Below are 23,647 nucleotides of genomic sequence, written 5' to 3'. Positions count from 1 at the left end.
GCACAATGTCAGTTGCATTCACTGCTAATTTTGTATTTAGTTTATTTACTTCGTTGTTTTAACTTTATCTGCAGAATTTAAACTTTAGCAGTGGTCATTCATGTCTGTACTTTATTTGATTTTATAAAGTTTTATCACTGAGACTAAACACAGCTGATCCTCCACATGCTCCATTCCACAAAGACAGGAAGTGACACAACAGGTCAGCTGACCATCACTACGTGTCCTCTGATGTCACCTGATCAACATCATCATCACAGGACTCATTAATCAAACATCAAATCAAACAATGGCACTTTATAAAGACAGAAACATTTAAGGAACAGCCCAGCACTCACCAGTCTAATCCAGGACTGTTAGCCTAGCTTAGCACAAAGACTGGAATTAGAGGGAAACTGTTAGCTTGGCTCCATTAGAAGAGAAATAAAACTGCATCCTCAGCACCTTATGTGACTGACTTTTGACCTTTATCCAGAAAAAAAAAGTAAAATACTGATCTTATTTTTTTTAGCAGCAGAAACATGGAAGGACAATGTCTTCATCCACGTCTGTGTTTTTCAATCTTTTTTCTATTTTTACGGACCATCTTAACAAAGAAAATTATTGCTGTAAAACATGAACTTTTATGAATGGTGTGCTGTGATGTGAAATGACTGCATATTGGGTCATAAAAACTAATTCTTTAAATTATAATAATAATAATGCATTTGCAACAGCATTTTCAGATTCAACATAACAGTAATAACATAGTCAATCAGGTGAACCTGTCTACAGTGCAGATCCATAAACCCACAATAACTGAAACTGTAGAATAAACATATATAAGCATGAAATATGTAAGTAACTGTCATTGTAAATAGTCACCTCCTTACAGACGAGCAATATATTCAGCAGCTGACCTTTTTACTTGTGTGGACTTCATGATCCTGACAGCCAGATGCTGCTGTGTCATGTTGCAGCTTGTTGGTCTAAAATTGTTGGTGAGTGACTTCTTGTGATCTCAGGTGCTCAGAGGGCAGAACCAGAACCTGAGCAGACTCAGAAATCATCAATCAGGAGTGATCACTTAAATCTGATTCTGCTCTTACAGTTTGTGCTCTTTAAAAGCTTTTGTCATCTTCCTGATTTTTATTCCTCTTCTGACGAAACTAGACTAACAGTTTCCCCTGCTTCCAGTCTTTGTGCTTAGCTAGGCTGACAACCCTGGACCTGTCTGTACTGAATTCTGGACAGCGAACAGGAGGGTTAAATTAAAGAGTTACATGTTTGTTTCCAACATGGTTAATTAGTGTTATTGTTTAAAGTCTGTCAGTCTGCACAGTGCAGCGGTTCAGTCTGACAGGTGTCCTTTAACATCAGGACACCTGGAAGATGATTAATAAGTCAGTTTTTGATCAGCTGTTTGTTCTCAGTTCAGCCAGCAGGAGGCAACAGAGAGAAAAAACGTTCACAGTAAAACATCAGAGACTCTGCCTGTTCTCTGTGATGATGTCATCACAGGTCCTGTCTGATTGGCTGTAGCCTCGCAGGGGGATAATGCTGGTATTCAGATGGGAGCAGAGTCAAAGTGGACAGGTGTGTCAGAGTCTGATGGGTGGGTTCTGGATGTATTCAGTTATGGTTCCAATGTTCTTGATTCTGTTTGCTCTCTTGTTGTTGATGTTCCAAAGGTGAAGCCCTGTTGTTGTAGTTCTGGTTGAAGTTCTGTTATTCTGGATGAGTTCCTCTGGTTCCACTGTTCTGGGTGTGTGTTAGATCATTATCTGACTGTATCTTCAGGGTTTATGCTGTTGCTTATGTTGTCATGGCAACATGTGTGTTGTCTTTATCATGGCAACATGTTGTGATGTTATCGTCATTATGGCAACTTGTCATGTTATCATCATCATGACAGTTTGTCATGGTGTCGTCATTGTCTCAGCATGTTGTGTTATCGTCATGGTGTCGTTGCCATCATGGCAGCGTGTCGTGTCGTTATCATGGCAGCTTGTCATGTTGTCATGGCATTGTGTCGTGTGAGTGTGTCGTTGTCATGGCAGCGTGCCGTGTAGTGCTCTCTGTCATGGCAGCATATAGTGTTGTTATCATGGCATCATGTCATGTGTGTCTTCATCGTCATGGCAACATGTCATGTTGTCCTCATGGCAGCTTGTCATGTTGTCGTTTTGGCATGTATGTCGTCGTTGTTGTAGCAGCATGTGGTTTTGTGGTCACTGTCATGGCAGTGTGTCCTGTTATTGTTGTCATCATGGCAGCGTGTGTGTGCGTGTAGCGAGCGCCTCCATCAGCTCATGGCAGAGACACTGACAGAAGCCATAGAGGACAAGCAGCAGCAGCGTGGAGGGAACCAGACTGACCAGGACCACGCCCAGCCACAGCTGACCAATCATCAGCAGGTAAATCCCCAGAGGCAGGGAGCTGAAGTACACCTGTACACAGACACAATTACACATCTGTCAGGACATGAAGACACACACCTACCCAAACACCTGATTGGTCTGACTGGTCTTGTCTGTACTGACCAGACACAGCACCCCGAGCAGGCAGCGGGGGAAGCTGCGGGACGTCCAGGTGTGACACTTCTGAGCCGGCAGGTTGCAGGGCAGCGAGTCCAGGCTAGGGGGACGGTACAGACCCACCACATTGAGCGTGCTCAGTGAGTCTGAGGATGGAGACTCCTCAGGGAGCTCCATGATGGTGATGACCAGACAGTCTGAGGAGCGGTGGGACGTCTCCACACCTCCTCCTCCTGCTGCTGATAGAGGACGGAGATAATAACAATGAAATCTTGACAGAACAAACTTTAAATAAACATAAACATTTAATAATAAACTTATTGAGATATTTTACCCGTCAGACTGGTGGGACTCAGCACCACCTCTCCCCCACCTCCTGCTCCTCCTCCTCCTCCTCCTCCTCCTCCTCCTCCTCCTCGCCGGGCTCGGTCCTGACATGACAGAACAGCCAGGATGTGTCTGTCATCCTCCATCAACCACACCTGAAGAAGCAGAAGAAGACACAATTTGACTTAAGGCTGTCACAGTCTGACATCTGGAGGAAGGAAAAGGAGAAGTCTGACCTCCTCATTAAAATAGTCTCACCTCCTCATTAGAAAAATAGAAAAGTAAAGTGTTCGTTCGGAAAAGTTAAGTCTCACCTCTTCATCTGGGACGTATGTCTCATGTCGACAGAACGGACAGCTGATGACAGAGGGCGACGACTCTCCTGAAAACCAATCAGAAAAGAGTCACGTGACACACTGGATGATGTCATACTGGGTAATGGCGGATCTGATTGACTGCAGTGCACATGACAGACAGAGTTAACTGGTCATCATGTTTTGTGTGTACAGTGACTGCAGAATGCTGTTATCTCATTGGTTCGTTAGTATCCTCTCCTGATTAGTCAATGTCAGACTTTTAGGGTGATTTCAAGTCAAGTCACAGATTCGGACATGTAACTTGACTCAGATGTGTCCTTGATGTTAATGAGACTTGATGTCAAGTCTCGAAGTATCAAGTCTTTCAGGTCTTTAAAAGACTTGAAATGGTGATTTTACTGGATCAAAACCTGAGACTTAAAATGACTTTGCTTTCAACTCTCAAGTCAAACCAAATCATCTGTTTCTGTGACCAAAGTCTGACTTGAGTCCAACTCTCAGTTCCATAGCTCTGGTGGATGTCAGGGGAAATCATCTCTTCACAGTTGATTCAAGTCACTGTCAAGGAGCGACAACTTTGCCTGCCGTGTTTATTTCAAGTCCTTATTGACAAGTCCGAACAAACAAGTCCAAGTTAAGTCACCAGCTTTCATAAGCAAATGTCAATATCAAGTCTTTCTGATCTCCAAAAGAGGAAACTTGAGGATCAAGTTTTGATTTGGTAAAATATCAAAAACGACAAGTCTCACAGTAGTCAAGTTTAAGTCAAATCTTAAGAGTTTGTTTTTGTGAAGTCTGACTTGAGTTCACATCTAAAGCCCAAGCCAGATGTTGAGTCATTAAAGCTACAGTATGATTTAGCTGAAACCTGCCCCTAAACTTAATGTGGAGAGGTGTCAGAGGCCTCTTTGAATGTGCTTCAGAGCAGTGGTCGGCAACTGGTGGCCCGCGGGCCAAAACTGGCCCACCAGCAATAATATCTGGCCCGCCAGATTATTTTGATAATCAGATTTATTTTTTAATCTTAAAATATTTAACTGACAGCCTCACATTAAGCTATAGCTAAGGTAGAAATAGAGAATCTCCCCCCACCTGAAGATGATTATTACACTTTTATCCATGTTTATCCATGAGTGAATGACAGATGCAAACAGTCACATCAGGCGTCTGCGCACAGCACCTGGTTTGACGATAGATCTCTATCATGGCAGCAACAGTTACTCACTGAAGCGACTTTTATCATTTTTATCCTGTCTACAAAATAAAAGTGCAAGAAAGTTTGCCTTTTCTGAAATTCTTTAGTTCAGATATTAGTCTTTGATTATGTTCTGGCCCACCATGTAATGGGTTAGAAAAAAATTGACCCAAAGCCAAACTAACTTGCCGAGCCCTGCTTTAGAGTCTCATGCTCACACTATCTTAATTTATTAATAGAACTTGCATATAGTAGCTTTATTGACACCCTAAGTCAAACATGACACCTTTAGGAGCAAGTCTCAGTCCTCATTTTTGTGACATCTGATTTGAATCCAAATCTCAGGTCTGCAGCTCTCGTCACTGTCAGGAGAAACCATCAACTTGTCATATTTATCTGTCAGGTAAACTCACCCATGTCAACCATCTTCTTCAGACACTTGGCACAGACTCTGTGCAGGCAGCCCAGCAGTTTGGGTTTCCGGCTGCGAGTGTCGTAGCGGTTGTAGCAGATTTTACACTCGAGTTCCTCCAGAGTGTAAACCAGAGACTGAGCCCAGGTCTGTACCTGAACACACCAAAATAGAGGGTTAATCACGCTGAACACATCAGTACAGGTGAGTATCTACTCTGATACATACTCCTGCTGCTTGTCTAAACTTTGCTCACACTCTCAGAACTTTTTTTAAAATGCTAGTTTGTACAGAAGCAGCAAACATGAAGAGCATTTCTGTCAGATGTGATGCTGCAATGAAGGATCATGGGAGATCTTACCTTGCCCTCCAGCTCCTGGCCAGGCTCTGCCTCCTTTAGCTGGCTCATCCTGTTAGCTGTTGTCTTCACCTGAAGCAGAGGGGAGGGGCAGCGATGGGCGGAGCTTAACTCAACCTGAGGCTGTCACCTGAAAGAGACAAAGAGAACAACTCTTTTTCAGTGAAATAAACAGAGCAGCAGAATACATAATTATTTATTATAACAGAGTTGTTGTTTAGGCTCTGATCATCTGATTGGTCAGTTTTTACTGCTGTTCCCTCCACAGAGATGACCTACCTGACTTCAGATCAGCTGATCAGTCTGAGAGTCAGGATTTCCATCTACAGAGATACAGACAGGACAGAGAGACAGACATCTAAAAATTCTCAGAAAATGAGTTGCTGTAAAAATATAAAAAGAACAAAAAAAGAGGAGAATTTTTAGTACATTGTCATCGGTCTATCATGGTTGCAATATGTCCCCAACACCTTCAACATACACATTGACCAATTATCAGAACTACGTAAACTCTCCAGCCCCTTGAGTTAGATGGAAGATGACCTATTACTGCTATTGCAAACAGAGCATTTGAATCTACTTCATGATTACTGTGAAGACTGGGAAATCAGACTAAATCTAGATTATATGTTTCAATGGTTCGAAAACAGCAAAAATATCATAAACTGAAAAATATAAATTTATTTTGGGAGAGACAACGCTGAGCTATACAGTGGAGTATAAATACCTAGACATAACTATCACTGCTTTAGGACATGTAAGTGAAATGGCAGATAAAACTTGCTGAGCTTATTAGAGTATAAGAAAATGAAATACACAAGAGCACTGGGACTCAAATCTGGTTGGAAAAGTCCATATTCATTTCTGTAAAAACACTGAGAGTCCATAGTAACTGTCCAAACCATGGATGCTGAGCGAAGCTGGGCCAGTCCCCCCTCTTAATTCACATTTTGGAACCACTTGACAGATTCAGATTTCAGATTCAAACTAACACAGAACAATCTTGGATCAGCAAAGCTAAACTTAGATTAAAAAAAAAAAGAATGGAAATCCAATCAATAAATTGAATGATGATAACAATAATAATAATAAACTCAATATTTGAAAGAACAAAGATAATTTGTTAAGACAGGAATTCAATTTCTCACAAAACGTTCGAATTACAAAGAAACAGGATGTTTCAACCTCAAATTTAACCCCACCCCACAATTATTAGTGTATTTAATAGTATTTTTATTTGTCTGTTTGATGTGTTTTTATTAGTGTATTTAATGGGTTTTCCAGTGTGTTTGTGTTTTTATGACTCTATTTAATGTTTGTTTATTGGTGTATTTAATGTTTTTTTTTAATCAGTTTGTTTAATGTTTTTTCTATTGGTGTGTTGGTGTTTTTATCAATGTATTTAATATTTTCTATTTTTTAAGACTGTGTTTATGTGATTTTAATTTTATTAGTGTATTTATTTTTTGTTTAATGTGTATTTTTATTAGTGTATTTAATGTGTTTTGATTAGTCATTTTCATGTATCTTATTAGTGTGTTTTTATTTTTTGTTTAATCTGTTTTTATTAGTGTACTTTTATGTGTCCTCGTGTTGTTTCTGTTTTGTGTTTAATGCTGCAGCTTCTGATTAATATCATATCTGTCAGATCTGATTTATTGTTTTTACTAATGTTAATTTGTTGGGCAGCCACACAAACACATTAACACACAAGAAGAAAAACACACTCTGTGCTGGGTGTATTTATAGACTGCAGTTGTTATATAACTGAGGGGCGGGAGCACTGGGGATGCTGACGTTGCTATGGCAACAGCTTTACCTGTGCCTGAACCTCAGAATGACCAATCAGATGAGTCAGATGTGGTCACATGTTGTTTGATCAGCTGATTCACTGATCAGACTCTCATTTACAAAATACTGATTTTAACAGTTTGACTTAAAAGCTGCTGCTGCTGAATGAAAACATGATGAATCGAATTTTACATCATGACTTTTGTCACTGTTGAAGAGACAGACAGAGCGTTTTTCACCTTTATTTTCACTGTTGTTTCTGTGTTTTGCTCATATTTATTCTAAATCTGTAGTCATTGTCAAGAGTTTTTACTCAATTTATAAACAACCTGTAAACAAACCTGCTCACGCTGAGACAATTTTCTGACTGAAATATTTAATAACTGAAAACCACAAGTGTGTTAACCCCAGGCTCTGTAACATTTTGAGGATTTCTTCAAAGTTTTGAGCTTAAAATCCGGTCTGTTTGAATCTATGAACCAATCACAGACAGGTTCAGTGATTGACATGTGTGGAAACAATGTCGGAGGTTAAACCCCACCTGAGCTCCACCAGACTTCGCCCACTATAAATACTGACAGGTTGATGTTTTTCAGGTGTTTTGTGTTTCCTTCCTGTAAATGAGGAGACAGGGAGAGTCATGTGACATGTGAAACATATGGACGACCAGGACCCACTGATACTGAACATATCCTGTTCTTCACCAGTTCAGTGAACCACAGTCAACACATCGAACAGACAGACTGGAGCTGAGCTGGACTAACAGTTTCCCCCTGTTTCCAGTCTTTGTGCTAGCTTAGGCTAACTCTTTCCACCTGTTTCCAGTCTCTGTGCTAGCCTAGGCTAACTCTTTCCACCTGTTTCCAGTCTCTGTGCTAGCCTAGGCTAACTCTTTCCACCTGTTTCCAGTCTCTGTGCTAGCCTAGGCTAACTCTTTCCACCTGTTTCCAGTCTCTGTGCTAGCCTAGGCTAACTCTTTCCACCTGTTTCCAGTCTCTGTGCTAGCCTAGGCTAACTCTTTCCACCTGTTTCCAGTCTCTGTGCTAGCCTAGGCTAACTCTTTCCACCTGTTTCCAGTCTCTGTGCTAAGCTAACAGTCCTGATGAGACTGTGGAGGAGAAACTGTTGAACTGTTCCTTTAACTCTCAGACACAAACAGACCTGAGGTCAGTTTCTACTAATTTCTTTACAGATTACCTCACTCACTCATTCATTCACACACTGATTCATTCATTGATAGACTCACCTCATCCATTCATCCATTCACTCATCCATTCCCTGTTGGTTGAAGCAACACTGCAGTAGTGGAAAATGCGCAGCCTGGTTTCTTTATATATTTTGCTGTACCTGTGGTTATTGTAGGTTTAGTTGCTGGCAGCCTGGATGTTGTCGGTCAGGCTGCGGTAGTCTCTGTCAGGTCGAAGCAACATGGTGGTCATTGAACAGCAACAGTTTATGAGCTAGTTGCTGGAGGTGCAGTTGCCTTACATGCTCGGAGTCTCTGTCAGACTGAAGCCTCACTGTCTGTCTGGCTGTTGCCGTGTTGTCTCAGACTGAAGCAACGCTGCGGTGGTTGAACATTGATGCTGTTGCTGTTGTTGTTGTTGTTGTTGCTGTTGCTCCGTTGTCTCCGCTCGAAGCAACACTGCGGTGGTTGGCCGTCGTCAGCCTCATTAACAGTCCGCCGTCGACTCCTCCGACTCGCCGCCGCGGGGGGAGCTACATGCTAACGGGGCTAACGGACCTCCGTCTCCGGTCTGTCGGTCTGTCGGTCTGTCGCCGGTCGCCGGTCGGTGTCCGGGGCTGGTCTCGGTGCTCGGTGACTCACCGTCTCTCCTCCGTCTCACTGCGGCGCGCGGCCCGGCGGCGAGAGCACGGGTTACCATGGCAACCGCGGCCCGCGGGATGACGGGAAATCTCCGAGTGACGATCCGACGGCGGAGCGGATCAATACCCTGATCGGTTTCGGTTTATACAGGTTTATACACGCTTGATTTATTTTCTCTTTTAATTTTCTCTTTAATTTCATTTAAATAAAGTATGGTGTTTTTTTTTTTATTTAACCTCCTAAGACCCGAACTCTTGCATGACATGCATTTTTAATTTCTCTTTGCTATTTGGCACCTGATGAGTGTAAAAACAAAGAATTATCTTTTTACATGATGTAGTTTCTGGGAAAATGATGTCCACATATGAGGACTTTAGTTTTAGATTTCCATAGAACACAGTGAAGCCACAATTAAGTGATGATGTGCAAAACTTTTATTTTGTGCCTGAGCACAGCAGCATTTTTCCTGAGTGCAAAACAACAACTGTGGCCCTTTGAACAATGTGGCTCATTTGAAATGCTGCTTCAACAGTTGCACGAAGACATAAAGTAAAAAACATAAACATTTTGTATTGTTCCTGTTCATTTAACCCTCCTGTTATGACCCAGTGCATGTTTAATTATCCAAAAGATGTCAGAAACCAAAAAAATCCTAACAAGCACTGTGAATATTTCATTACTAACTCCATTACTAACTATTCTATCAATATTTAGTGCAATGGTGTTCCTTACCTCTAACAGGTAATGGTTCAATTAGGATAATTCACTTGTTTTTCATAAAAAAAAATGCATGTTCAAACTTTTTTTTAAATGTTTCACCACTTTATTGCTTTTGAAAGACCAACATATGAAACACAATAGTTTTACATAACATTGTAATAACCCTGTGCCATGTCGAGCACGACCCTTGTGCCCTGATTCTTCTCTGGGGCTCCTCCAACCGGAGGTTGCTGGTGACAGCATCACATGCTGCCCAGATTTTTATTCCATATTTAGCTGGTTTGGAAGGCATGAATTGCCTAAATGGGCAGCGACCTCTGAATGCCACCAGCCTTTCATCCACTGTGATATTAGGCCTGGGTTATAGAGTAGTAGTAGTTGCTCTACCCACTTGTCCCACACAGTCCTAATAGCTGCCAGCTTGTCTCTCTCCCGTCTACCAGCCCTTGTCTCTTGATTATCAAATCGGATTACTCTGGAGAAAATGTGAAAAGTCTCCAGAGACATTGTGGCTCGAAATATAGCCCTGCCTGTCTCTGCATCCCACAGACTGGCTGTCGATTCATCCTTCGACTTATAGACCCCAGCAAGGATGAGGAGCCCCAAATATGCATCTAAACGTGTTTTGTCTAGCTCCTTCCAATTCTCCCCAGAAACACGCCTCCCTTCCAGATTAGTCATTTCCAGAATGATTTTCTGTATTGAATCTGGCATGAACAGCTCAAAAGTTGACTTGATGTCGGTCACACGAGTCAGTGCCATCCTAGTGGGCCCTGGCACTGTCTTGATTATGTTTTCTGCAGACAGTTTTGCTTGACGCATATTTGGGGATGAAGACCACTGTATTTCACCATTTTTTGACATGAATGTCTTGCTTGGAGGAATAGGAATAGCAATTCCCTCATCTGGTTCAAAATCAGAATCATTAGAATCAGAATTTAGCTCAAGATGGTCTTCATCTTCAGACACATCCTCCTCCATTTCACTGTCATGATCAATGATGACTTCCAGAGCCTCCTGGACTGTCATCCTTTTGCTTCTGCTGCTCATTTTGTAAAGGTTTGCCTGACAGAGTGTAATGTTGGTAGGAGTCCCATGCAGAGAATCTTTTATATGTTTTGCCCCTCCCCTGTTGAGTGTCTGCTGAATGTGGGTGGAGTTTTCCCGCGAGAACATAAATGGTTCTTGTCAAATATCATAACACCTTCACCTCTGTGTGCGTGTGTGTGCTCTGAGTGTGTGTGTGTGCTCTGTGTGTGTGTGTGTGTGTGTGTTTGTGTGTGTGTGTGTGTGTGTGTGTGTGTGTGTGTGTGTGTGTGTGTGTGTGAGTGATTGGGATGAAATATGTCTCACAGTTGCAAAGAAAAAAATAGTCTAACATTTCTGACACCCTTTTACCTCCAGTTTGACTGCTGGGTCAAATTGACCCGAACAGTATCTTAGTGATGTAAACATGCAGGGGGTGATTGCAAATATGTGAGATGAACCATTATCATATTATATGTTGATTACACTAATTAAGGCAAGCAGAAGAAGTTGCATACTGAAAAAATACTTTTAACTATTTTCATCCTTTTACTTAAGTGTGTCCTGTTCTATTAAATGTTTTAACCTTAAATATAAAGAGTATTTGAAAACAAAAGGTTCCTTATATGAAGGAAAAGGTTCAAAATTATTGTAATTTTATCTAGTCTCTTTAGTAGACAGTGACAGTGGGGAGAAGTAACACTAATTTTTAATCAGCCATGAACAATAGAAGAAGTGAAGTCTTCTTTAAAACGCTTCAGTTTTGTTTTTTTCAGTGTTTCCCAACTTGAAGATCTAAATGTTGTTTCATGAGGAGCACTTGGTCTTTACTTTTCATTTATTATTGAACCAACAGGAATCAAAGTTAAAAACCTACTGAATCAGTAGCTTGAAACTGATATTTTTACTTGTGGTAAACTCGTTTTACTGTCTAACAAACAGATTCACAGGGAAAAAGTCTGAGGACATAGACGTTACAACTCACAATAAATAAGATGCTTAATAATAAAGACACCTATTCTGTGTTGCAAACAGCAGCTGACGTGGGTCCCTGAATGCACCATCAGGTACGACCTCACCGGTTCAGGCTGGTTTAAAACTGAGACTCAGAAACTTTCAAACAGTGAAGCTCAATCCTTTAATGTTGTTTTTTCTTTTCTGATATTGAAACTGAGTCATCATTGATTGTTAACAAATATAAGAAAGTTGAAACACCCCACACCTGCTCACAGCTAGAGTAGTACAGTGTTCAGATACTTTACTTAAAGTACAAATACCACAGTGTACAAATACTCAATCACAAGTGAAAGTACTGTATTTAAAGTCTCACTTCAGTAAAAGTATATAAGTATTATCAATGTATCGGAAGTAACAAGCACTTGACATGTAGTAAGATGTCTTTTCAGTGTTTTAATATATAAAATATCATTCATCACCTGTGCATAATCATGTAAATGGATTTAATGGCTGATCCAGATGCAGCTGATTTAAAATACATGATGATCACATTGTGTGTGACTGAAGAATGTCCATCTTTTAAACAAATTATCAACTGGTTATTGGCCATAAAAAAAAAAAAAAAAATCGTTTGGAACAGAAATCAATTTGATTGAAGAAGTGAGTGTGAATCTTTCAAGATAGAAAATTGATAGAAAGATCAAGAAAAATGTCACTTTATTCTTGGAAATTCATAAAACTAACCATTGTTTTGTGTTAAACCAAGTTGAAATCATCTTAATAATTATTATTCATAATAATAATTACATTTGGTTAGATGAAGATTTTTATTAGTGCTCGCACTGAAACGTTAATGTATCATAGTTACATTACAACACACACAACATTGCAAGGAGAACTGCAAGGAAACACTGAGCACGAAAAGAAATGAAAATGTATAATTGTAAAAGAAGAAACTAAGATAAACTATTGTAAATCATCTGCCCGTGTCCACAGCGTTGTTCACTGCATAGACTATGGTACACACAGAAACATAAGGTCTGAACGCAAACACGGTTTTGTTTCAGTTGGCCACTGAATGAAACAACTATATTATGAATTTCTTTAATGTTACTGGGAATAAAAACTAGGTTAGAACTGAACTGTACTGCAGGAACCTTTTATGTTCCTTTGTTCGGGTGGGAGCAGTTCCGTTGCGGCACGCTGCCTTCAGCGTCACTTCCTGTAACCGCAAATAAAGACGGGCCTGGCGGGTGATCCGCGGGTCAATTTTTTGGGTTTGTTCGGTGAATCCGTCGGGAATCGGAGCCATCAGAACCGCAAACATGGTGAGTGTACCTCGGGCAGAGTGTCCACGGGCTGCCCGCTGCGGGGCTCTGCGTATTTTAACGGATTGCGGTTTAATAGTAATGATGGCGGGAGTTTGAATGAACGTCAGGTTAACGTCGGTGAAAAGCCGCAGGTCCTAGCGAGTCAAACCCATCAATCAGATCAATAATCGGTTCGCCTTTGGGTATCAGTCCATCGCTTCGTTAACGAGCAACAAACAACCAGGACCTTACCGTTTGTTTGCTCTGTTAGCCGTTAGCATCCCGGTTAGCTGCCCGGTGTTGTGGCTCGCTCGGTCTCCTGGCTGTAAACATGAAAACCGCCCCTGTTGAGTCACATGGTTGGGTTCAGCCTGAGGGTAAACACGGTTCCGTTAAACCACAGACACTGCGACCGACGGCCCGGTACTCTGAGGCTAACCCAGCTAATGAGGCTAACGGCTTCACTCCCCTCAACAATGGGTCTGGGTCTTAGACCAGGTCCCTTCGCCTTGCTCTCTGGGTCTGAGGATCTGATTTGTTGTAACACAGGAAAAATCACATTTGGAACAAACTAACTTTTACATCAGATTCTTCACAAACTACTCAAACCTAATACTGCAGCTCCTGACCCAGGACTCTGAGCCCAACAAGATCCACATATTGATCTGATGCATAAAAAGTTGAAGTTAGGCCACTTCTATGGATAAGTCTCCGCTCTGCTGAACTCCCAAAGGTCAGTGGTGGCCAGAGTGACATGTCTTTACAATCGATCTTTGGTAGAGTCCAGTCACACAAACAGACTTAAGTTTCACAGTTCACATGAATTATCTAAAGGTGATGTTATCTACAGCTGCCGATGTTACCTCCAGGTTTCCTACCTGAAAACAACCAAGTGAGATTAAAGGTTCAATAAGAGACTCGCTTCATCAGATTTGTGTCTAAAGTGGAACCAGGTGTCTGAACCCAACCCTGATCTGTGTGATAAAGGTTTATGTGTTATTGTGTCAGCGCTAAGATGACATCACAATGACGCCTGTCTCTGATTGGTTTTCAGACGGTGGGCAAAAGTAGTAAGATGCTGCAGCACATCGACTTCAGGATGAGGTGCATCCTGCAGGACGGTCGCATCTTCATCGGCACCTTTAAAGCTTTCGACAAACACATGAACCTGATCCTGTGCGACTGCGACGAGTTCAGGAAGATCAAGTAAGTTCAAATGTCAACCTGTCACCTGATCATTAGCTTCAATATTGATTAATCTGTGTATTCATTTAGCCTGAAATGTTCTTCATGTTCATGTTAAAATGTTTAAATGTCCATCTTTAGTCTTTGGACATTGTTTGTTTAATATAAATTTTAAAGTGGTCAGTGACAGGAAAATTTAGTCTTTTCACCAGTTTTTCCAATGTTTTTCATCAGAGTATTCAATAATGAAAACAGTGCTTAATTGCAGTTTTAATAATTTGACCATCAGTTTATTAAAATCATTGTAAATAAACTTTTCTGTCCTTCCTCCTTTTTGGGAGCTGAAAACTTCTACTTCAGTTTTCATCACGTGGAAAGCTCAGGAAAGTCTGGTTCCAGCTGTGGCCATGTTTTTTTTTTTTTTTTTTTTTTTTCAGAGGCTCTATATCTTTTTTTTTTGTTAATAACTTAACTTCCTCGAAGAAAGAACTCAGATGTGGAGACATCAGTAGTTGACGTAATAAAGTAATGGTTTAATCATGCTGTCAGTTAAGGGTAGTGCCACTAGACGATGACCTCACGACCAGCAATCATCAGAGCGTTTGCAGATAGCTTATGCCTTTGCCAATGTCAAGACAGTATTTGGCTTGTTTTCCCATTGTAGTAGTAAACTTAATTTGCCCTGCTATAATTTGATGTTGGCATTCCCAGCATATAACCAGTGCTTTTAACACCAGTGCATAAAGACACTCCGACCAGCAGACTGTCATTGACAGGCTGTTTGTTGTGTGTAGGTGCTGTGCTGTGATTAAAAGGAGTAGAGGAGATTGGTAGACAGAACACACCACTTAGTTTTGTTTCTCAGCCTGCTGCTTGTCTTCGGTTCTAAATAGAACATTAATCCAGTCAACGAGAGAGAACTGCAAGCCATACACGGATGATTTTTTTTTTTTTTTTGCCTTGATTATTAAATGTTTTGTTTATGATGACAATCCTGTTTAGTTTTAACACAGCTATAAAATTTATGTCTCGTCACGCAGTGTGTTAAAGAAAGACACTCCTGCTTGCTCTTTGGTCACTCTTTCTCTCTCGCTCATAGGGTTTCGTCACACCTCCCTCCACCCCCCACGATTATATTGGCTATTGGCAATTTCACAGGGTGACGATAGGGCGATCTGAATATGCATAAGCTCATGCAAACCGATGTTAGTCAGCACTTAAGCATGCTTGGTTATGAGTGTTATTTTTCCTTTCTTTAGGCCGAAGAACTCGAAGCAGCCGGAGCGGGAGGAGAAGAGAGTGCTGGGTCTGGTTCTGCTGAGAGGGGAGAACTTAGTTTCTATGACAGTGGAGGGCCCACCCCCTAAAGATGTAAGTGTTACTTGTAGCCAGGTAATGGTACAGCTCAGGTGTCTCTGGCTTCTCTCAACCAAACCTGATTCGCTAAAAACTTTATTACAAACTATTTAAACCTTTTATTGACAAGCTCCTGTCCTCTGACTGACTGTTCTGTCTCTCTGGTATGCAGACCGGCATCGCCCGGGTCCCGTTGGCAGGCGTAGCCGGGGGTCCAGGTGTGGGTCGGGCAGCAGGTCGTGGTGTCCCAGCAGGAGCCCCAATGCCTCAGGCTCCGGCCGGACTCGCCGGGCCAGTCAGAGGAGTGGGCGGGCCTTCGCAGCAGGTAACCATCGCAACAACATCTCCTCAGCGCTCAGGTGTGTGTGTGTGTGTGTGTGTGTGTGTGTGTGTGTTCAGATGTTGATGGCTGCCTTTGTGTGTCCAGGTGATGACCCCACAGGGCAGAGGGACTGTTGCTGCAGCAGCGGCAGGTGCAAGCATCGCTGGAGCCCCCACACAGTATCCACCTGGACGAGGAGCCCCACCCCCGATGGGTCGGGGAGCCCCACCTCCAGGTGAGAGTTACTGCGTTGTCTGAGTCATGTTTGTCGTCACCTCTAGTGGTGATCTGTCAACATGTCTTGATGCAGCAGCAGGAAGTTTCACAGAAAACTGTCGCGTACAACTCGAGTACAAACACGTTGATCGATTGGATACACCAGCATGGCACCTCTGCTGGTGCATTCAGGTGGAGCAGGTCATCCAACCACTCAATACATACTGGGAGACAAACACACTCAAACATCCAGGCACTGTTCTGAGGACCACACAGCCTCCATATACAGCCCCACTGCAAATACCTCAGACTTCCGAACAGCCACCTGGTACCGAACTACAGCCCAGCAGATGCTAGTAAATCCTCCTGTTAGGTGCCCGGATACTGAGCTGCGATCATCTTACCAGATTGATCAGTCTATGTCTAAACAAATGCCCAGAAGTCCATAAGCAACCACTGCCTCCAACAACCTGGAACACTCTGGCAACCACGTTACCTACTTAGCAACAGACTGGAGCCACTAACAGCCACTAACGACCGACTGATAATCCACTGACACAACAAGACCACGTCAGCCACTCTGAGAGGGAACCTACTTGGAACCAGATTGCGGTTATAAAAAGCCATCTCTACACAGACCCTGGAAACCAGTTGGTGATGACCTGCTGACGCCAGGAACCAGCTGGTTCACTGCACTGTTCTCAGACTCAGACCGATGTTCGACAGCTGACCTGTCTGCAAAGTGTTTGTCGATTCTTTGCTCGTCTCCAAGTGTGAGGGAGCAGATTAGTTTGCTTTGCCCCAGGTGTGAACACATTTTCTGCTCTATTCGCTCCTAAACCCACCTGCCGCCAAACCTGAGTGACTCAGTACTAGGTCTATTTGGATTTTGATAATTGTTATTCAGATTCTGCCTAATGATTTTCTGTTCCAATTCTTTGAGGGGCAGGGTGACATGCTTATTTCACAGAAATGGCTTATTTTTAAAAACCCTGACTTGACCATGACAAAACTTAAAACCACGACTTGAAAAATCATTATGTTCCCTATTCATATTCGCAGTTGACTTCAGCAATTGTTTTCATTCACTGCAGTGTAATTGTAACCCTCATTGACCTGTCACTGTGCTCCTCCCCCTGCAGGCATGATGGGTCCGCCCCCTGGAATGCGGCCCCCTATGGGTCCTCCAATGGGGATGCCTCCTGGCCCTGGTCGAGGAGCTCCGATGGGGATGCCCCCCCCAGGCATGAGGCCACCGCCCCCTGGCATGAGAGGTAAGCTGTTGGCATGGAGACAGGTTTGGTCAGCTCTGATGAGCACAACATCATTTATCATTAGTCATTGTGAACGTATCATGTGACCTCTCTGCTCTGATGTTGTAGGACCACCACCCCCCGGGATGAGACCGCCCCCCCGGCCCTAAAGAAGACTCGCTCCATCACTCACCTGTTGTATAGGTTTTTTTTAAGTTCCGGTTTGTTTGTTGGTTTTTCTTTTTTAAAATAAAGTTTCCTCGGGATGTTTGATTTCAACTTGGTTATGTTTTTATTTTCCATGGTAACCAGTTCAATAAAGGGCTGGAGTAACAGCCAAACAGAGTCCAGATTACCTTATTAACATTTTAAACAGGAGGCGGACTTTGAGAGAAGAGCCGTTCTCCTCTCCGGCAAAATCTAGATCAAAAATCTGTCAAATCCATACACTCTTACCTCCAACACATTGTCAGGCCAGACACAAGTTAACATTAGTCTGCTGACATGTGAAAATGTATCTAAGTAAAGTTTTATGAAAACATGGAAGGAGGTGGGGAAAGGTCACACATAGAATACCTGCTACACACTATTAGAGAAACAACCTTCCTTTACTTCCTGTTCAATCGTTTACAGCTTTCTGGCTGAAAATGAAAACTATAGAGAATATGTAAAAAGGAAAAATTAGTGGCCGGAAGGAAGATGTCAACTAAACTGCTTCCCTTTTGAGGCGAGGGAACCGTAGGGGGTAATGGATCACCTGAGAGCCTTCACCCAATCAGGACACAGTTCTGTCGTCACACAGGTGGCTCCAGTCTTCGCACCGAGGTTTTAATTGCATGTACAATGGTGACGTTTTGATCAATTTCTAATCGGTCGTCTATTGTCAGCATTATCAATATTATTATAAAAATTCTAACCAGCATGCATTGCGTTAAATCAGTGCTGCGTAAAGGTGAACGCAACTTGTTTATGTCCATGTCCACACCTGACGCTTTATGCTGTGAAAATATTAGTCAAAGTCACAGTGAGTTCTGCAGCTAATAAAGTCACTAAATGAAACGTTCAGGTTCCCATTTAAAGGTCAGATTAAACATATGTTCTGCTTTTTAACAGCTTTTGCTCAAAGTTTCTGAAAAACGACATCTGTTTTTTACTGTTTTATATCTTTGTGTATTTAACTTGTAGAACTTAGTTAACTCTTCATTATGAAAAGTGTGTGTGTGTGGGTGTGGGTGGGTGTGTGTGCGGGGGGGTGGATTGGTGGTCACATGACCGGCCGTTGTCATATGACCGCTGTATTTCTTGTTGTCGGCTGCTGCAGTCACATCGCTACCTGTGGAAAGACAAACCAGGTGAACTCAGGTGCGGACAGACGGTGAGTTTTTCCTCTGTCGACTGACGGACTCTCATTCAGGTCCCCGTCGAGTTTTTAGTTTTTCTGTCAAACTTTGTTGTTGTTTGTGCGTGTTAGCGGTTAGCCTGAGCTAACCTGTTTCCGGATTTAAAACAAACGGAAACTAACTTCATTAAATTAAACTGTTTAAATTAAATGAAAAATGTATGAGTCTGTAAATACTGCGATCAGTTAGGAGTCAGTCTGATAGAGAAACAGCAAGTTAAACAAACTCTGCTCCCGCTCTGCCGGCATGTCCTGTTCGGCGTTATCTACCAAATTCCATTGAAAAACGCATCAATTTAACATTTATTTTGCAGTGGGGCTAAAATAACCATCTAATTAATAACGAGTTAAACAAATTCTCAATTGCAGTTTTCTTTTGAAAAATTCAGCTAAAGTCACAAACATTAGTTCCTCTTAAAATCATGTGTTTTACAGCCATTCTCAGTAAATTACACACATTACTTCCTTTTCAGTGCCACACGTTTCAGACCCGTTCACTTTAATCCTGCAGCGCCCTCTGCTGAAGAAGTCTGCAGAGCTCACCTCCCATTCAGATGATTGAATGTGACTGGAACCAACAGATGGAGAGTTGGGTTGTCTTGATCTCTGGGTCATTTTAAGGAGGATTTTCCAGATGCAAGTGGTGTTGTTGATGTCAGTTCCTGTTTGATTTCAGATGCTAGTGTTGTTGTGGTGTTGCTTCCTGTCCTGTCTGCTGGGCGGTGATGCAGCTCGAGATGCAGATGAGGTGACTTACCTGCCTGGTCTGCAGAAACAGCCAAGCTTCAGACAGTACTCTGGATACCTCACTGTTGCTGATGGAAAACACTTGCACTACTGGTCAGTACCTGAGACACACACACCTGATACATCATCTGATTTATGTTAGTAATTTCTGATGCTTCTTGATTTTCACCGTAATCATAAAATATCAGCTTTAACAAACTTTTTTTCTGAGAACACTTTCTGACAAACAAAAAATCAACCTGAAGATGCCTGTTGTCATCACCAGATTTTTCTACCTGAGTATCAGTTAATCACCTGTATGCATTGTCAATTGAGCATCAATACGTCGCCAGTACAGCCGATGATACTGGTGATACACCTGAGTGTCTAAACAATCTCCATCTGAGTATCAAGACATACGCCCAACCCTGCTACATCGCCTCCACACCCACCTGGGTGTCAGTACATCACCTGTGGGTACGTCACCTGAGCGTGTGATTGTTTTCAGGTTCGTGGAGTCCCAGAACAACCCCTCCTCTGACCCGATGGTGTTGTGGTTGAATGGCGGCCCTGGCTGTAGCTCTTTGGACGGACTGCTTACTGAACATGGACCCTTCCTGGTAGGTAACCTCTGACTCTACCCACTTAACCCACACCCACAACTGTATTGGTGTTGATGACCTCTGACCTGTGTCGTTTAAGATCCAGGATGATGGCGTGACATTGCAGTACAACCCGTACTCCTGGAACAAGGTCAGTCAAAAAGTTACAGATTAAATCTGCACGCCATCAGGGAACTCAGGTTTGACCTTATGGTTAATGTGTTTGTGATTTCTGAAAGCTGATTTGTTCACTGTTTCCGGGCAGATTGCCAACATGTTGTACCTGGAGTCTCCTGCAGGAGTTGGCTTCTCATACTCGGACGATCAGAAATATGTCACCAATGACACGGAGGTCAGTGACATGCCTGAAACTCATGTTCTGATTGGCTCACAAGGTGTTCAGGTCTTAAAAGTGATTTTTTTTTTTTTTTTCCTCCTCAGGTGTCGATGAACAACTACCTGGCTTTGAAAGAGTTCTTCAGTTTGTTTCCAGAGTTCAGCAAGAATGAACTCTACCTAACCGGAGAGAGTTATGGAGGAATCTACATCCCAACGCTAGCTGAGAGGGTGATGGAAGATGCCAGCCTCAACCTGCAGGTACGCACTGGTACTGCAATGCTATGCAGCGGTACCGTAGTACTACGCACTGGTACTGCAGTACTGCTCACTGGTACAGCATATCATAATTTTAATGAAATATTTTGGGTATGTCATACAGCAGGGTGAATACAGAGGTGTCAGATCACTGTTAGCTCGTGAAATGCTAACATTAGCAACCTTATTATGTTACCTGTGACTTGTCTGTCATGCTAGGGCATTGCCGTGGGAAATGGTATGTCGAGTTATGAGATGAACGATAACTCGCTGGTGTACTTTGCCTACTACCACGGCCTGCTTGGAAGTAAACTGTGGACCAGCCTGCAGACGTTCTGCTGCAGAAACGGAACATGCAACTTCTACAGCACCCAGGACCAGAACTGCAGTGCCAGCGTAAGTCTGAACCAGTCCAAACCTGGTTTTGAATGCAGCCAATCTTAACTGGATATATAAATAAATAAATGAAATAATGTCTGAATCAATATACTTAATTTTATAATATGTAACAGACTAGTTTATCACAAGCCTGAGCACATCTGGACTAGTTTATATTTTCACCGAGTCTGACCCTGGTTTAGGTGTGCAGTTGAACTGGCTCATAGTGGGTTAGATCCTGGTTTGTCTCACGTCTTTTGCGTTTTGTCTACAGGTGTCTGAGGTTCAGAGCATCGTCTACAGTTCAGGACTGAACATATACAACCTGTACGCTTCCTGTCCAGGTGGAGTTGGCCAGGGAGTCAGGTGAGCTGTGACCTTTGACCTGCAACTCACCACAACAAACACTGTTTTACTTTACTGGACAAATGTTAAAGAGTTTTCACAACATCTTAAACACAGCAGCCCGCGCAGGTGTCTGGACCACAGACGGGTGACAGACATTGACTTCTGTTATTGATTGTTTATTGATTATCAGTGTTGAACGAGGTGAGCTGGTGATCAGAGATCTGGGAAACTCATTCATCAACCATCCCTGGACCCAGCTTTGGAATCAGGTGAGGATGAGGTCACCTTTGTGTTTGCATTAAAGCGCACTCACCTGACAGGTGGATACATTCCAGTTTTTTTTCGCTGTTTGTAGAAGTTACGAGGTCTGGCGAATGTCCACCTGTCCGTGCACCTGGACCCCCCCTGTACCAACTCCACCCCCTCCAAACTCTACCTGAACAACCCGTATGTCAAATCTGCTCTGCACATCAGTCCTAAGGCCCTGGATTGGGTCATCTGCAGGTAATATGCTCAACCTGAACCCACCTGCTGAACCACACCTGAAAACACCTGGTATGCACCTGTTGAATTACACACCTGTTCACACACCTGCTCACCTATCTGCAGGTAACACAACACATCTTACAGCTACATCTCTCCCACTATACACTTATACATACCTGTCCACGCAGGCTTAACTAACACTACACAGGTGTACGTCTCACACCTGTGTGACTGTATACGCACCTGTGTGAGACACACCGCTACACTGTTTTACATTGCCCCTGACGTATAATTTAATTCTGAAGCTTGTGTGTTGTTCACCTGTTGTGATTTGTCAATAAAGTTGTAAACATTCTTTTGACCTCTGCTTTGTGTTGCAGTGCTGAGGTGAATCTGAACTATGGTCGTATCTACATGGACGTCAGGAAACAGTACCTGAAACTGCTCTCTGCTCTGGTCCGTGAACACACCTGTTCTTCTTTATTTGAACATTTTAATCATAAACCCACCAAAGAACACACCGTCACACCAGACTTCATTCACATTTTTAACGTTTTTGAGTTCTCACCTGTTCAATTCAGTATAATTAACATTGTCACGCCTGTGATTCAGTTCAACAACAGTCATGTTGTCAGGCTCATTGCATATTAACAAATTCTCACCTGCTGCAGGTTGTCTACATTTCTCTGGGGGTTTAGTTTGTAAGCCTTCATCAATATAACCCACTCCCACTTAAGGGTCAGTGGTTTGGAACGACACTTGATGCAGCAGACCCTCAACATAAACGCACAAATGGAGTGAGAGTGGGGAGGAGGAGGGTGTAGGGGCTGGATTCTGAACGAGCTCCTGTGGTTAACCAGAACACTGTGTAGAGAGAGACGTTGTCCATGATGGAGACAGCTGTTAAACAGCGATAGGAGCTTTAAAGTTCAGCTGGTGATTGGCTCATGTCCTCTGGTGGGTGTGGCCTGTTAATCCAAGTATGTTGTGGTGCACATCCTTGCTAAAGTTTTGTGGTGTTCTCTGCAGAAGTATCGTGTCCTGGTGTATAATGGAGATGTGGACATGGCCTGTAACTTCCTGGGGGACGAGTGGTTCGTGGAATCTCTGCATCAGCAGGTAACTTCCTGTTAAAGTTAATAATCGATAATCATTAAGTGGGTCCCTCTGTGACAGGGGTTTAAAATATAATTTATTGTTATTCACACTCAGATTTTCACTCTTGCATTCAATGACGTGTTGCACCGTCTCCAGGTAAAAAGTGATCTCTAGGTATGATGTCAGGTGTCTCCAGGTGTAGTAATCTCAGGTGTCTCTCAGGTGGAGGTCCAGAGGCGTCCATGGCTCTACAACGATAAAGATGGTCGGCAAGTTGGAGGCTTCGTCAAAGAGTTCGACAACATCGCCTTCCTCACTGTCAAGGTAAGCACCATCATCGTCAGCTGACCCTGTGATGTCATCTTTACACCTGCTCACCTGTTGGACGGTTTTTTATGTGTTGTTTGATGGGAGGTTTCGTTAACCCACCCTTTGCCATTTATCCTCCTGCAGGGTTCTGGTCACATGGTTCCAACGGATAAACCAATCGCTGCCTTCACCATGTTCACCAGATTCATCAAGAAACAACCATACTGACCTCTGACCTCTGCCGGTCACCACCCTCTCCTACTCTGTGTTTTATCTGGACTCTTCAGGTTGCCGAACTTTTAATTTTTTCTTACTGCCAGCCAATCAGCACTGCTCTCCTCTGTGTTGCCTGGCAACCAGATTATTGTTGTATAGGAAATGAAATGTCTCAACCTCAGCCAATCACTCACCTGGTGACCGTGGCAACCTCATGTGATTTTCACGGAAAAAAGCACTGCCGTCATTCTGCCCGTTGATTTAATGTGAAATAACCTGCAATGTTTTTGGTTTGATTTTAAAGGGGAAAAAAAACAAAATAAAGTGACTTGATCCGACTGATGTTTCATTTCATCTCGACCTGGTCTGACTGTGGTGGGAAAAACCTGAACCGGAACCAGC

The 23,647-nt window shown here is 42.8% G+C and overlaps 3 protein-coding genes across 7 annotated transcripts; 2 read left to right on the top strand and 1 right to left on the bottom strand.

The window, feature by feature from the left end:
* Positions 1–94: 94 nt before the first annotated feature.
* On the bottom strand, positions 95–8,865 carry LOC139630886 (E3 ubiquitin-protein ligase RNF182). Of its 4 annotated transcripts, XM_071494720.1 has the most exons (10): positions 8,405–8,861; positions 8,264–8,326; positions 7,458–7,530; positions 5,405–5,448; positions 5,129–5,255; positions 4,769–4,922; positions 3,158–3,225; positions 2,851–2,998; positions 2,523–2,755; positions 95–2,429 (listed from the first exon to the last, which is right to left on the bottom strand). In XM_071494720.1, exons 5-10 carry the CDS (start codon positions 5,174–5,176, stop codon positions 2,247–2,249), a joined length of 834 nt encoding a protein of 277 aa, XP_071350821.1. In that variant the 5' UTR covers positions 5,177–5,255; positions 5,405–5,448; positions 7,458–7,530; positions 8,264–8,326; positions 8,405–8,861; the 3' UTR covers positions 95–2,246. The 4 variants fall into 4 exon arrangements, with proteins under 4 accessions (XP_071350821.1, XP_071350824.1, XP_071350823.1 ...); XM_071494723.1 differs by having other exon boundaries at positions 2,523–2,752; positions 8,264–8,865; XM_071494722.1 differs by lacking the exon at positions 7,458–7,530.
* Positions 8,866–12,624: 3,759 nt separating this feature from the next.
* Positions 12,625–17,368, top strand: snrpb (small nuclear ribonucleoprotein polypeptides B and B1). Its single transcript, XM_071494859.1, has 7 exons — positions 12,625–12,775; positions 13,812–13,963; positions 15,202–15,313; positions 15,471–15,623; positions 15,726–15,855; positions 16,979–17,110; positions 17,219–17,368. The coding sequence occupies exons 1-7, from the start codon at positions 12,773–12,775 to the stop codon at positions 17,257–17,259; spliced, it is 723 nt and encodes a 240-aa protein (XP_071350960.1). The 5' UTR covers positions 12,625–12,772; the 3' UTR covers positions 17,260–17,368.
* A 969-nt stretch (positions 17,369–18,337) lies between these two features.
* ctsa (cathepsin A) lies at positions 18,338–23,583 on the top strand. 2 transcript variants are annotated; one of them, XM_071493278.1, is made up of 14 exons: positions 18,338–18,451; positions 19,165–19,328; positions 19,723–19,834; positions 19,917–19,967; positions 20,082–20,168; positions 20,258–20,413; positions 20,630–20,806; positions 21,063–21,154; positions 21,327–21,405; positions 21,492–21,640; positions 22,003–22,078; positions 22,652–22,741; positions 22,943–23,044; positions 23,174–23,583. In XM_071493278.1, the coding sequence occupies exons 2-14, from the start codon at positions 19,165–19,167 to the stop codon at positions 23,255–23,257; spliced, it is 1,419 nt and encodes a 472-aa protein (XP_071349379.1). In that variant the 5' UTR covers positions 18,338–18,451; the 3' UTR covers positions 23,258–23,583. The 2 variants fall into 2 exon arrangements, with proteins under 2 accessions (XP_071349379.1, XP_071349377.1); XM_071493276.1 differs by having other exon boundaries at positions 18,355–18,464.
* The last annotated feature ends 64 nt before the right edge of the window (positions 23,584–23,647 follow it).

Source organism: Trachinotus anak, unplaced genomic scaffold, assembly GCF_046630095.1.
Source record: "Trachinotus anak isolate AG129_WGS33_773 ecotype Australia unplaced genomic scaffold, CSIRO_AGI_Tana_v1 ptg000013l, whole genome shotgun sequence".
Classification (NCBI taxonomy): domain Eukaryota; kingdom Metazoa; phylum Chordata; class Actinopteri; order Carangiformes; family Carangidae; genus Trachinotus; species Trachinotus anak.
The sequence above is the reverse complement of the archived record's forward strand: the minus strand, read 5'-3'. Positions and strand labels throughout refer to the sequence as shown.

Coding starts and splice junctions, on each gene's coding strand:
- LOC139630886 (XM_071494720.1), bottom strand. CDS start 5,176: ATGAGCCAGCTAAAGGAGGCAGAGCCTGGCCAGGAGCTGGAGGGCAAG. Junction 3,226..4,768: donor GAAGAAGATGGTTGACATGG/GTGAGTTTACCT, acceptor ATTGGTTTTCAG/GAGAGTCGTCGCCCTCTGTC. Junction 2,999..3,157: donor CATACGTCCCAGATGAAGAG/GTGAGACTTAAC, acceptor CTGCTTCTTCAG/GTGTGGTTGATGGAGGATGA.
- snrpb (XM_071494859.1), top strand. Junction 13,964..15,201: donor GACGAGTTCAGGAAGATCAA/GTAAGTTCAAAT, acceptor TCCTTTCTTTAG/GCCGAAGAACTCGAAGCAGC. Junction 15,314..15,470: donor AGGGCCCACCCCCTAAAGAT/GTAAGTGTTACT, acceptor TCTGGTATGCAG/ACCGGCATCGCCCGGGTCCC.
- ctsa (XM_071493278.1), top strand. CDS start 19,165: ATGCTAGTGTTGTTGTGGTGTTGCTTCCTGTCCTGTCTGCTGGGCGGT. Junction 21,155..21,326: donor GGAGTTGGCCAGGGAGTCAG/GTGAGCTGTGAC, acceptor ATTGATTATCAG/TGTTGAACGAGGTGAGCTGG. Junction 23,045..23,173: donor TCGCCTTCCTCACTGTCAAG/GTAAGCACCATC, acceptor ATCCTCCTGCAG/GGTTCTGGTCACATGGTTCC.